Below are 12848 nucleotides of genomic sequence, written 5' to 3' on the forward strand. Positions count from 1 at the left end.
GAGTGGGGAATCAAATCCGGTTCTCCCAGATAAGAGTCCGCACACTTAACCACTACACCAAACTGGCACCCCTGATGTAGCCAATTCTCCTGGAGCTTACCTTAGGCCGTGTACAAAGAGCCCTGTAAGTTCTGGGAGGATTGGCTACATCAGGGGTGCGTGGCCTAACATGCACAGGAATTCCTGCTACAAGAAAAGCCCTGCATAAACTACGTAAACATTATCTGGGGAACATCAGGAATATTATTTTAAAAAATGCACAATCTTAGTGCTTCGAAACTGCCACGACTAGTTTGCAGCAGCACTTTAAACGCTGAGAACAAGGGTGGGAGAATGTGAGACAATCTCCCCTTTGACCAAAGGGGGGGAAAATTAAACGGTTGTTCTCTTAAATGTTGCTCAAAGGTAGGTGTGAGTTGTGGGGAAGTGTGCTGTTGGAGTGAATAGAGTTCAGTTTAGGCATGAGCAAGTTAGTGTAGGATTCTAGATGCGACAGCGTGGGTGGAGCACCTGCGTCTGGTTTCTGGTGACTGCTGGTTCTTGCAAGTGGTCAGTGTTGAGAGGTATTTCACGATCTCGAATGTGGAGGGTGATGGCGGTCAGCGTTACTTCTTTATGAGAAGGGGAAGTTATTTCACGTTATTTATTTACTATCTCTTTTTATTATTTTTGTTGCTCCATTATATGGAGCTGGTTACACATCCCTTAAGTAAACCTTGGACTGCTGCTTCCACAACCAGAACAATACTAGTTTCCTGAAGCCATAAGTACAATATGTGTTTTAAAAAGCATTATCGTCTCAGAAGGGCTTTTTCGTAGAAAAAGCCCAGCCGGAACTCATTTGAATTTAGGCCACACACCCTGACACCAAGCCAGCCAGAACTCCGTTCCTGTGCATTCCTTCTCAAAAAAACGCCCCGGTCTCCAGTAGATGGTACAAAGGGATTGCTCACTGACTGCCTAGTTGCAGAGTTTGATGTGTTACGTTGTCGAAGGCTTTCACGGAGTTCATTAGTTGTCGATTTTCCAGGCTGTGTGGCTGTGGTCTTGGCATTGTAGAACCTGACGTTTTGCCAGCAGCTGTGACTGGCATCCTCAGAGGTATAACCCAGAAAACCGGAGTTCTCTCTGGGTACTCAAAGAGGACACAGGATCTTATTCCAGGACACTGTAATATTGGACGACACATCCAATTACCATGTTAGATTACACAGGGAAGCCATCAAAATCCGTAAACATAAACACAATTTCAACAGAAAGGAAGAGAGTTTAAAAATGAATAGGGCATGGTTTCCAGTCCTGGAAAACACAAAATCTTTTACATTTTAGCACAGCATTACAGATAAGATTAGAATTTCAACAGCCAATCCATATACAAAAGAACCTCCTCAGGAAAGATCCTCTATTAGCATGTCACAGCCTGGGAATCTCCTACAAAATAATGATTCAGCCCTACCCCGCCTTCCTGAGTAGATATAAATTACCTGCCTACCATCTTCTTCTCACTTTGACCCAGAGAGAACTCCAGTTTTCTAGGTTATACCTCTGAGGATCCCAGCCACCGTTGCTGGCGAAACGTCAGGTCTCACAATGTCAAGACCACAGCCATACAGCCCGGAGAATTTACAACTTTGGTGTGTTAACTTGCATTTTTTTAAAAGCTAACCTATATTTCATTGGGTTGGGAGGAAAAATTGCCAGTAAACAAGTCATTCCTTGAAGAGTAGGGGATTTTTTTTGGGGGGGGGGGGGAGGAGGTGGATGTGAAGGGTTACCGAATAGTGGCCGAAGATTTAAGCGTCTGGTTATGTCCTTTTGTCTTGGAATCTGGCAGTTCTTGGGGAGTGCTTAGGATGGAAGGGCTGCTCAGATGTTTATGGTATGGTTGAAAAGAGCCAGAGTCCAAGCAGCACCTTCAGGACTGACAAAATTTGTGGCAGGGGATGAGCTTTCATGAGTCACTGCTCACTTCTTCAGACTGGACTCTTGCGCTTTTCGACTGCTACAGATTAAAACAGCTGCCCATCTCGGAGAAAAGCTATCCACCCTGAGCCTGCTTTGTGGGAAGGGAGGGATATATAAATCAAATAAGATAAATAAAATCTGGCAGACACTAATCTGGAGGGCCGAGTTTGATTCCCCACTCCTCCGCATGCAGCCAGCTGGGTGGCCTTGGGTCAGCCACAGTTCTCGCAGAGCTATTCTTTCAAGAGCAGTTCTTACAGACCTCTCTCAGCTTCACTTACCCCACTGGGTGTCTGCTGTGGGGGGGGAGGAAGGGAAGGCGATTGTGAGCCACTCAGAGACTCTTGAGTGAAAGGTGGGGTATAAATCGATCTCTTCTTCTCCAGTTTGGTGTAGTGGTTAAGTGCGCGGACTCTTATCTGGGAGAACCGGGTTTGATTCCCCACTCCGCCACTTGCAGCGGCTGGAATGGCCTTGGGTCAGCCATAGCTTTCGTAGGAGCTGTCCTTGAAAGGTCAGCTGCTGTAAGAGCTCTCTCAGCCCCAACCACCTCACAGGGTGTCTGTTGTGGGGTAGGGGGGAAGGTAAAGGAGATTGTGACCGCTCTGAGATGCTGAGATTCACAGTATAGGGTGGAGTATAAATCCAATATCTTCTCCTCCTCCTCCTATCTGAAAAAGTGAGCAGTGACTCAGGAAAGCTTCTACCTTGTCACAAATTTTGTTTTCAAGGTGCTCCTGAGCACCTGCTCTTTTCTACCGTTACAGACAGACCAACACGGCTCCCCAACTTGTGGCAGAGTGGATCACGATATAGGGAATTGTCTTATACGAAGCCAGATCATCTAGCGCAGTTTGGTCTGCTTCCGGCAGCATTTCCACAGAGCCCATGGTCAAGAAAGGTCTTCCCCAACAAGCTGCTACCTGAGGTCCTTAAGTCTGATGTGTTGATTGTACCTGGGCCCTGCAGCATGCAAGGCACCTGCTCTGCCACTCAGCCACATCCTCTCCCAAGTGCTCCCTTTTTAACGTACAAAAATGGCTTGGGGACTTGAGAACAAATGCGTTTCCCCAGCAGCTATAACAAGCAACATGTGAGGGCAGGAAAAGCATTCTGTGGAAGAGCCATAGGTTACGTGATAGAAGCACAAGCAGGAGAGCATGTTTGCATTCTTGAACACCAACAAGTTGTGTCTTTTATGTTCTCTTCCTTCACTCCTGGTGTCATGGGTAGCAGAAGCCAGACAGATGAAAGTGAAGTTGACCGTATGCTAGGACTTGTTTGTTCAGGCAGTTCCTTTTCCCTCTCTTTTCCTTCTCTGTCATCCTTTCCTCCTCTCTTTCACATTTTGTCAGCAAAGAAAGAAAAAAAGTGAGTGCAGGCGTCCAAAAGGTGGCAAAAGGGCACTGAAGCCTACAGATATGCCCTGTGTACAGAATACGTTCAGGTTTCAGAGTCTGCGTCGTCTTCCTGTGAGACCTGGGTGAGGAGGAGGTTGTTGAAAAAAAAATCTCCATCCATTGAGTAAATATTGAGCTGAGTACAATTTTTTAGAGTGAAGAATGGTCCCGGTGGTCTTAATTCTGTGAAAGTAACACTTCGCTAGGAGCCCCCTGGCGCAGGGTGGTAAAGCTGCAGTACTGCAGTCCTAAGCTCTGCTCACGACCTGCGTTCGATCCCTGGCGGAAGCTGGGTTTTCAGGTAACCGGCTCAAGGTTGACTCAGCCTTCCGTCCTTCCGAGGTGGGTCAAATAAGTCCCCAGCTTGCTGCGGGGGGAGGGGGGGGAGAAGTGTAGATGATTGGGGAAGGCAGTGGCAAACCACCCTGTAAAATGTCTCCCGTGAAAAGGTCGTGATGCGACATCACTCCAGAGTCAGAAACGACTGGTGCTTGCACAGGGGACGACCTTGACGTTTACTTTTTAACACTTCACTATAGTAGCACCTGAACTAGTGCTCAAAGTCTGGATTATCTTGCAGGCATCTGCGTGATCTCCAGCCACTCCTAGGTGATACTCGTGCTCGTAAGGATCAAGCAGAGAACTTATTAAAGAGGAGGGCTTTCAGGAGGCACTTGGTTGGTCATTGCTGGAAACAGGAAGGTGAACTAGACCAGTGGCGATCAGGTCCATCGTTGTGCTTAAAAAGGGCTTCTGTCAAACCCTAGCGGAAACCCCTGAGTCTACCTGAGTTAACCCCTGAGAGAGGCTTCTTCTCTTGTAACCTGTTTCAGCATCTGAAGAAGCCTCTACACCAGGGGTGGCTAACGGTAGCTCTCCACATTTTTTTTTGCCTACAACTCCCATCAGTCCCAGCCAGCATGGCCATGCTGGCTGGGGCTGATGGGAGTTGGAGGCAAAAAACATCTGGAGAGCTGCCGTTCGCCACCCCTGCTCTACACCTTTTGACAAACCTGTTGGCAACACGGCAAGGGAGATACTATTCTGGGATAGGTAGACCACAGAGTTCCTCTGGTCTGGCTTTTCTCCAGTGAAAGCGTCATGCTTTAAGAACTATCCTGGCGATTGCCTCCGTCTGTCTTTAAACGTGATCGATTTTAAATATATCCTTTAAAATAAAGACTGTTTTAAAATGGAGTCAGTACGTGATTTCAAAGCTGCTGCTTCCTCCAGACCCGGCCGTCACTCTGTAGATGCCGCGATGCAATTTTCACCACCTCTCGAGACTTTTTAATTTGCTTTCGTCTTTTTTCATTAAATTAGCAATAAATTGTCCAAAGGACATGGAGAAGTGTGCAGTATTCGTCGACCCCTGTTGGGTTGGCATGTCGAATACTTCGGGTGTCTCTCCCACAATGTCGAGTGTGGCTGGAATTACTGGCAAATGAATAAACACGTAAGAACTGTGGACTGGGCTTGTTTTTGATTGCATTTTAAAAAGAAATATTTTAGGTTTTATTTTATTCTGTCTGCTAAATTCCGAGGCAAGCTACTTTGTGTATGAAATAGGATGTGAACTTAATACTGTAAAAGCTGCCCAGGTTGGGGTTTAGTTCTAGAAAGGAAAGACTGGCATGCAAGAATACGAACGTCGTTTAAAAAGGATTTTTGCATGCCAGTCTTTCCTTTCTAGCACTGTTTGATTCTGAGGTCCCTGGTCCTGACATTTTCATACAAATGCAAAAGGAATTTGGTTTCGAAGATGCTGGAAACTCACCGCTGAAGCAACACTGAAGATGTCCTTCTGGCTGTAGACTTTTCAGGGATATGTTAATACCCAGAAAAGCCAACTATAGAGGGGAGGGACGGTGACTCAGTGGTAGAGCATCTGCTTGGGAAGCAGAAGGTCCCAGGTTCAATCCCTGGCATCCTCAAAAAAGGATCCAGGCAAATAGGTGTGGAAAACCTCAGCTTGAGACCCTGGAGAGCCGCTGCCAGTCTGAGTAGACAATACTGACTTTGATGGCCAAAGGTCTGATTCAGTATAAGGCAGCTTCATATGTTCAAAGTAAAGTAAAGTAAAGAACTAGTATTATCTAGAGCAGAGGTGGCCAAACTGAGGCTCGGGAGCCGCATGTGGCTCTTCCACACAGTGTGGCTCTTGAAGCCCTCACCACCTGCATTAGCCAGGTTGGAGAAGGCAGTTCTCTCTTTAAATCACTTCAAGCCAAGCCAGCCAGTGGCTTAGGGAATACATTTAAAGTTGTTTTCTTGCCACCTCTCTCTCCCCGTCCCGTCCCCCCAATCTTATTTCCAGAGCCAGTTTGATGTAGTGGCTAAGTGTGCAGACTCTTATCTGGCGGAACCGGGTTTGATTCCCCACTCCTCCACTTGCAGCCGCTGGAATGGCCTTGGGTCAGCCGTAGCTCTCGCAGGAGTTGTCCTTGAAAGGGCAGCTGCTGTGAGAGCCCTCTCCAGCCCCACCCACCTCACAGGGTGTCTGTTGTGGGGGGAGAAGATATAGGAGATTGTAAGCCGCTCTGAGTTTGATTCAGAGAGATGGGCGGGGTATAAATCTGCAGTCGTCTTCTTTCCTTCCTTCCTTCCTTCCTTCCTACCTACCTACCTTCCTTTCCTCCTCTGTGGCTCTTAAACATCTGATGTTCATGTCTTGTGACTCTCAAACATCTGATGTTTACTGTATGTGGTTCTTACACTAAGCAAGTTTGGCCACTCTGATCTAGTGGTTAGGATGTTAAACCGAGCTGGGGGAGACTGATCTTTGGCTCTCCTTGGCCATGAAACCCTCCAACCACATGGTCTAAAGCTAACTTGCAGGGCATTTGGGGGCAAAACAGGAACAGCAGACTACATATCCCACCCTGAGCTTGAAAGAAGAGTGTGACAAGACTACATAGACGTCAGCATTCATGTAGGTTGTAATGGAAAGATTGGTAGAGGCTGAATGACTGTGAGGGCAATCTGAAGCAGGGACTATCTGGAATCCTATTCAAGTTTATTTCCAGGAAAGTGTTCTTAGGATGGCACCCTCTCCCCGCCCCCATACTCAAAATTAGCATCCTCTGGACTCTCAAATAACAGCAGGGGGGAAACAATTTCAGCTGGTTATTTGGGGACAAAGCAGAGAGGAACAGCGGTAATGTAATACTGATTAATTTTGTAGTGCAAATGGCACAGAAGATTATTTTGCTGGTGCTGAAGACCTGAATGCACACTTTAAAAAGTAAGTATACCTTAATGTGTCATTTGAATGCTGGTGGATTGGACTGGAGCTGTATATGTTTTAATTGCATTCAGGCTGCTGCAACAAATCCTCATATTTCTAATACCGAAGATTCCTGAGCGTTTGTCTCGGTCAACATTTACAGAAGGCGAAGGCAGTTGTTATCAAGCTTTATATTTCCAACCATCAATGTCAGGTTTTGAAATTTTACAAAAGAATAGTATGCAGGTTTGGGGCAATTGATAAAAATTAATTATTCTGCTAGCTTTGAAGAAACAATTAACCTACATGGGCATTAAACTCACGTCTTCGCTTTTTTAAAAAAGAAGAAGAAACAAAGGAGAAGAAGAATCAAGAGAAGGGGGGTTGAAAGACTGACACAGTTTCCTAGGAAATAACTGGAACCGGTGCAGCCTGTCTCTTTGATCCCGTGGCTGGTTACATCTTAGAATTCTGCGAAGAAGCAGCAGAGGGGTCTGCTTTGCACAGCAGGTGTTCTCCGTTCAGGTGAGCCACCTTGCAGAGCTGTGGCAGATGCTTGAGGGTGAGGGATGGCTCTGGAGGTACGCTTTGATGGATGGATGCATCGTAGCGTTTCCTTCTGTTGGCTCGGTAGTGCCACAGCCTCTTCTCTTCCGCCACTGGATCATCCAGAATCCCATTCCATCGAAGGCTCTCATTTGACTGATCGGAAGGGCCTTTGGTTGAGCACGAAAAGAAGGATGCAGAGGCAAAGAGCCAACGTCTGGTCCGGCCTGCAGCTTCTTTTGCAGCATCGTCTTCCGTTGTCGGGCTGCCGCGCGGTTCAGGGGAGGACGGAAACGCAGGCTGCTTTGGGCTTTTGCTGGGTTGTTTTTCTGCTGTGAAAAGAACGATATTAGTGTTCTTGAACAATTTTGGAAAAAGTAATCGCGGCGGGGGCTGAGTCAAAACGGAACATATGAAAACACTCTGCGTAGGGAAGATGCGTTAAGCGTTTTTAATAACAATTCAGCTGGGCAATCTGAAGCAATTTTTAACAGTGGTGGGAGAAAATATCTGGAATACATTATTGAACCACCTCGGTCTTTTCCCACACAGAACCCTTCCACATCTGACTGCTGGAGAAACTCAGGGGCACTTGCGCCCCCTGCTGTTTCAACAGGAGGCTATTTTTGTTTTCTGATTTGCTGTCAATCATGTCGCGGCCGACTTACAATGACCCCCCCCCCATAGGGTTTTCAGGGCAAGAGCTTTTCAGACGTGGTTTTGCCTTTGCCTGCCTCTGCATAGCAACGCTAGAACTGCTTGGTGGTCTCCCATTCAAGTACGAAGCCGCCCCTGTTTAACGTCCAAGATCTGACAAGCGAGATTTGAGTTATTCACGTCAGGGCAACAGAAGGTGTGTATACACTTAAAATGACACCCTTCCTTACCTGACTGCTAGCGTCGCCATTCATCTGTCTGGCCTCTGGAGTCCAGTTTAACCAAATATCTGATTCCATCATGGAAGTAGTTGATCACTAGTCTATGACCCCTTATGCTGGAAAGAATAGTTCAATAAACCCGAGTACTCTGGATCACTTGCATGCACCATATAAAAGGTAAAGGTAGTCCCCTGTGCAAGCACCTTGTTACCAGCCCACGGGGTGATGTCACATCATGTTTTCTTGGCAGTTTTCTGGGGTGGTTTGCCATTGCCTACCCCAGTCATCTACACTTTCCCCCCAGCAAGCTGGGGACTCCTTTTACCGACCTCGGAAGGATGGAAGGCTGAATCAGCCTTGAGCCAGCTACCTGAACCCAGCTTCTGTCGGGATCGAACTCAAGTCAGGAGCAGAGCTTGGACTGTATACAAACAGAGGCTATTTCAAAGTTATGATTTAACTAATGCTTTGCTCACCCTAAAGAAAAATTATCGCACGGAAGCCAGCAGCTGTTGCGTGGCTGGTTTCTCTGCAATGAATATTAGGGCTGGCCAGATGTGGCGAATTGCTGAAAGGATGGCAGGCTTTGAAGGTTACTTACCTTCGTCTTGCGTGCCCTTCTTTTTCTTCTTCTTCTTCTTCCTGGTTTTCTTCTTGCCCAAAGCCTGATGAGTCTTGCCAAGCTTGGCCCCCTCCCCGCAAGGTGACAGGTTCTGCCCGCAAGTCTCCATCCTCCCAACGACCTTCAGCACCCGTGTGTGGTCTTGCCGCTGAGTCCGATACAGGACAGCAGATGTGACGGAGCGTTTGGCGATCCCTGTATGAAGAAGCAGCACAAAACGCGATCGCCTCCGGAACCTCTGGGGAATCCTAGGAAGTACAGCACGGAGATGATGCTGAGAATCCTGTTAGAGATCCCTACCCAATGACTATCTTCCTTTATTTCAGTAATTCCCCCCTCCAATTAATTGTCCTTCCTCTTCCTCCCTGAGGAGCCCTGTGGCACAGAGTGTTAAAGCTGCAGTACTGCAGTCCTAAGCTCTGCTCACAACCTGAGTTTGATCCCCGGTGGAAGCTGGGTTTTCAGGTAGCCGGCTCCAGGTTGACTCAGCCTTCCATCCTTCCGAGGTCGGTCAAATGAGTCCCCAGCTGTGTAGATGACTGGGGAAGGCAATGGCAAACCACCCCGTAAAAAGTCTGCCATGAAAACGTGAAAGCAACGTCACCCCAGAGTCGGAAACGACTGGTGCTTGCACAGGGGACCTTTCCTTTCCTACCTCCCTCTTCTTTGGAGGAAGGGAACATTCACTCTTGGAAGCTCATTCTGTGAAACTCTCGTTGGCGTCTTAAGGTGCTACTTTCCCCTATCTAGCTGTTCCACTGCAGGAAGCTTTTTTTTTTTTGTAGCAGGGACTCCTTTGCATATTAGGCCACACCTCCCTGATGTAGCCAATCCTCCTGGAGCTTAGAGCAGGCCCTGTACGAAGAGCCCTGTAAACTCTTGGATGATTGGCTATGTCAGGGGTGTGTGGCCTAATATGCAAAGGAGTTCCAGCTACAAAAAAAAGCCCTGACTGCAGTCTAACATCACTTCTTGGCATCCCCACCTTTCCCTGTTGGTCCCCCCCCCCGGTACATTATTTGTCTCCCATCACTTCAGCAACTCCCCTCCTACACGGTTGCTCCCTTTCAATATCTCTGCCTTCTGTTAATATAGGTTCAAAGGGTAGCTGTGTTGGTCTTCGGCAGCAGAGCTAGATTTGAGTCCAGGAACACCTTATGGATTTTTGGGGATATCTGACAAAGGGAGTGTTGACTCTCAAAATCTTATATTCCCCAAATCCTGTTGGTCTTTAAGGTGCTGCTGGGTTGGATAGCTGTTCTGCCTTCTGCCCACTCAGCATCCTGGTACCAACTGTCCAATGTTCCATCTAAATCAGGGGTTCCCAACCCCAGGCTGTGGACCAGTACCGGTCCATGGCCTGTTAGCAACTGGGCCATGAGTTGCGAAATTACTTCGTTATGTATTACAATGTAGTAGTAGTCACAACAACGATGGCGACAACATATTGGATTTATATCCTGCCCTCCACTCCGAATTTCAGAGAGCAGCTCAGGATCTTCTTTATCATCTTCCCCCACAACAGACACCCTGTGAGGTGGGTGGGGCTGAGAGAGCTCTCCCAGAAGCTGCTCTTTCAAGGACAACCTCTGCCAGAGCTATGGCTGACCGAAGGCCATTCCAGCAGCTGCAAGTGGAGGAGCGGGGAATCAAACCCGGTTCTCCCAGATAAGAGTCCGTGCACTTAACCACTACACCAAACTGCCCATTCTCCATTTTACAATTACAGCAGTTCACATTCTGCTCAGGATGTGAACTGTTAAGAACATAAGAGAAGCCATGTTGGATCAGGCCAGTGGCCCATCCAGTCCAACGTTCTCTGTCACACTGGCCAAAAAAACCAGGCGCCATCAGGAGGTCCACCAGTGGGGCCAGGACACCAGAAGCCCTCCTACTGTACCACTCCCCCAAGCACCTGAGTGGGGTGGTGGGGGGGATTAGAGGGAACATTGCAAATTATCCCCTTTCTCCTCAGCAACCTACCACCTTTTGTTACTCTTCTACCCCCAAGAGTTGCCATCTCTGTCCAGAACGCGCACACACACACAAGAGATGCTTTCTCCTTAACCGGGAGGGCTTCTTCATCTCCCCCCTTTCCATTGCCCCCTTTCCCCTCCAAAACACTCCCAAAAATTGCTCTTTCTAACTAAAGACTCCCACTCTCCTTATTAACACCCCTCCAGCTAGGGTTGCCAACTCTGGGTTAGGAAATTCCTAGAAATCTGGGAGGTGCAGCCTGGGGAGGTGAGGGGCCTTACCACAGTATAATGCCATAGCATTCCCCCCACCCTCATAGCAGCCATCTTCTCTAGGAGAGCTGATCTCTGTCATCTGGGAGAGGGACAGTGGCTCAGTGGTAGAGCATCTATTTGGTAAGCAGAAGGTCCCAGGTTCAATCTCCAGCTAAAAAAGGTCCAGGCAAGTAGGCATGAAAAACCTCAGCTTGAGACCCTGGAGAGCCGCTGCTGGTCTGAGTAGACAAGACTGACTTGGATGGACCGAGGGTCTGATTCAGTAGAAGGCAGTTCATCTCTGGAGAGAAGCTGTAATTTCTGGAGCTCTCCAGGCCCCACCTGGAGGTTGGCAGCCCTATTGACCACCTTCCTGCCCTCAGTATCCCCCTCCTCAAGTGACGTCCTCGAGTACCAAACACCCACGAATACCTCTTCTCTCCTTAGCCTCTACCCATTCCCATCCCACCCCAGCAACCTTGCTTTATTTCATGATCTCTCTTCTCTTCCACCCACTCGTGGTCAAGTTGCACTTTGGGTTGCCACGAACCTTCCCTCTAAGGTTGTCAACTTCCCAGTGTGGTCCAGAGATCTTCCAGATTGACAACTGATCCCCAGACGACAGAGACCAGGAGGGAGACGCCTGCTTTGGAGGGTGGTCTCTCTGCAGCATTACACCCTGCTGAGGTTCCCCTCTCCCTAAATCTCCAGGAAACCCCCGACCTAGAACTGGCAACCCTCCACCTCCAAGGGCAGCTGAAGGCCCTCATGGCGTGCCATTCTTTATAAAAGGTCAAGGTAGTCCCCTGTGCAAGCACCAGCCGTTTCCGACTCTGGGGTGACGTTGCTTTCACAACATTTTCACGGCAGACCTTTTTACGGGGTGGTTTGCCATCGCCTTCCCCAGTCTTCTACGCTTTCCCCCCAGCAAGCTGGGGACTCCTTTGACCGACCTCGCAAGGATGGAAGGCTGGGTCAACCTGGAGCCGGCTACCTGAACCCAGCTTCTGCCGGGATCGAACTCAGGTCGTGAGCAGAGGGCTCCGACTGCAGTACTGCAGTTTCACCACAGGGGCTCTTTGCCATTCTTTATACCAGCTGCAAAGTCCCCCCACCCCGCATGCAATGGCGTCTCTATGAAGGGGTGGGTGGGGGTGGGACATTTATTTCCTTCAGGGAGTTGGCAACCCCGCTGCATTTCTCCTCAGGGAGCCCCCACCCTTGATTGACCCTCCCCATATTGGCTTTCTTCCCCCCCCCCCTCCACTAACCACCTCACCTTCAGGGCCCCCCTGTTCACCCTTTCTCCATTCTGACCCCGCCTCCTCTCCCTTGGCCCCTCCCCCTGCCCCCCAATGGATTACAGCGGAGGGGAGGGAGGGAGCCCTCCTGGGACGCGCCCTCTCCGCCAGCTCCCGCGCTCCTCCCGCCCACCCGAGGACGCGTCTCCTAGGCAACGACGCAGGGAGCCTCTGGAACCTGAGCCGCAGTCGCGCCATCCACTGGGACAAAGTAGTCCCCTCCCCAGACTGGAGGGGCGGAGAATACAGTACAAGCACCGCCCCTCCCATAAACCTTTAGTTTTAGAGTTACCAGATGTTAGGGTTGCCAAGTCCAATTCAAGAAATATCTGGGGACTTTGGGGGTGGAGCCAGGAGACATTGGGGGCGGGGCCAGGGACAAGGGTGTGACAAGCATAATTGAACTCCAAGGGAGTTCTGGCCATCACATTTAAAGGGACAGCACACCTTTTCAATGCCTTCCTTCCATAGGAAATAATGAAGGATAGGGGCACCTTCTTTTGGGGTTCATAAAATTGGACCCCCTGGTCCAATCTTTTTGAAACGTGGGGGGTATTTTGGGGAAAGGCACTAGATGCTATACTGAAAATTTGGTGCCTCTACCCCCCAAAAAATAGCCCCCAGAGCCCCAGATACCCGCAGATCAATTCTCCATGATTTTCTATGGGAATAAATCTCC

At 48.9% G+C, this 12848-nt stretch overlaps 1 protein-coding gene across 1 annotated transcript; it reads right to left on the bottom strand.

Moving 5' to 3' along the window:
• Window positions 1-6769: 6769 nt before the first annotated feature.
• LIAT1 (ligand of ATE1) lies at window positions 6770-12494 on the bottom strand. Its single transcript, XM_060259119.1, has 3 exons — window positions 12462-12494; window positions 8617-8832; window positions 6770-7466 (listed from the first exon to the last, which is right to left on the bottom strand). Exons 2-3 carry the CDS (start codon window positions 8744-8746, stop codon window positions 7048-7050), a joined length of 549 nt encoding a protein of 182 aa, XP_060115102.1. The 5' UTR covers window positions 8747-8832; window positions 12462-12494; the 3' UTR covers window positions 6770-7047.
• Window positions 12495-12848: the final 354 nt, after the last annotated feature.

This window comes from Heteronotia binoei, chromosome 18 (genome assembly GCF_032191835.1).
Source record: "Heteronotia binoei isolate CCM8104 ecotype False Entrance Well chromosome 18, APGP_CSIRO_Hbin_v1, whole genome shotgun sequence".
NCBI classification, from domain to species: domain Eukaryota; kingdom Metazoa; phylum Chordata; class Lepidosauria; order Squamata; family Gekkonidae; genus Heteronotia; species Heteronotia binoei.

Excerpts from the sequence above, each read along its gene's own strand:
- LIAT1 (XM_060259119.1), bottom strand. The coding sequence starts at position 8,746 with ATGGAGACTTGCGGGCAGAACCTGTCACCTTGCGGGGAGGGGGCCAAG. Across the intron at positions 7,467-8,616 it reads GAAGGGCACGCAAGACGAAG|AAAAACAACCCAGCAAAAGC; the intron begins GTAAGTAACCTT and ends TTTTCACAGCAG.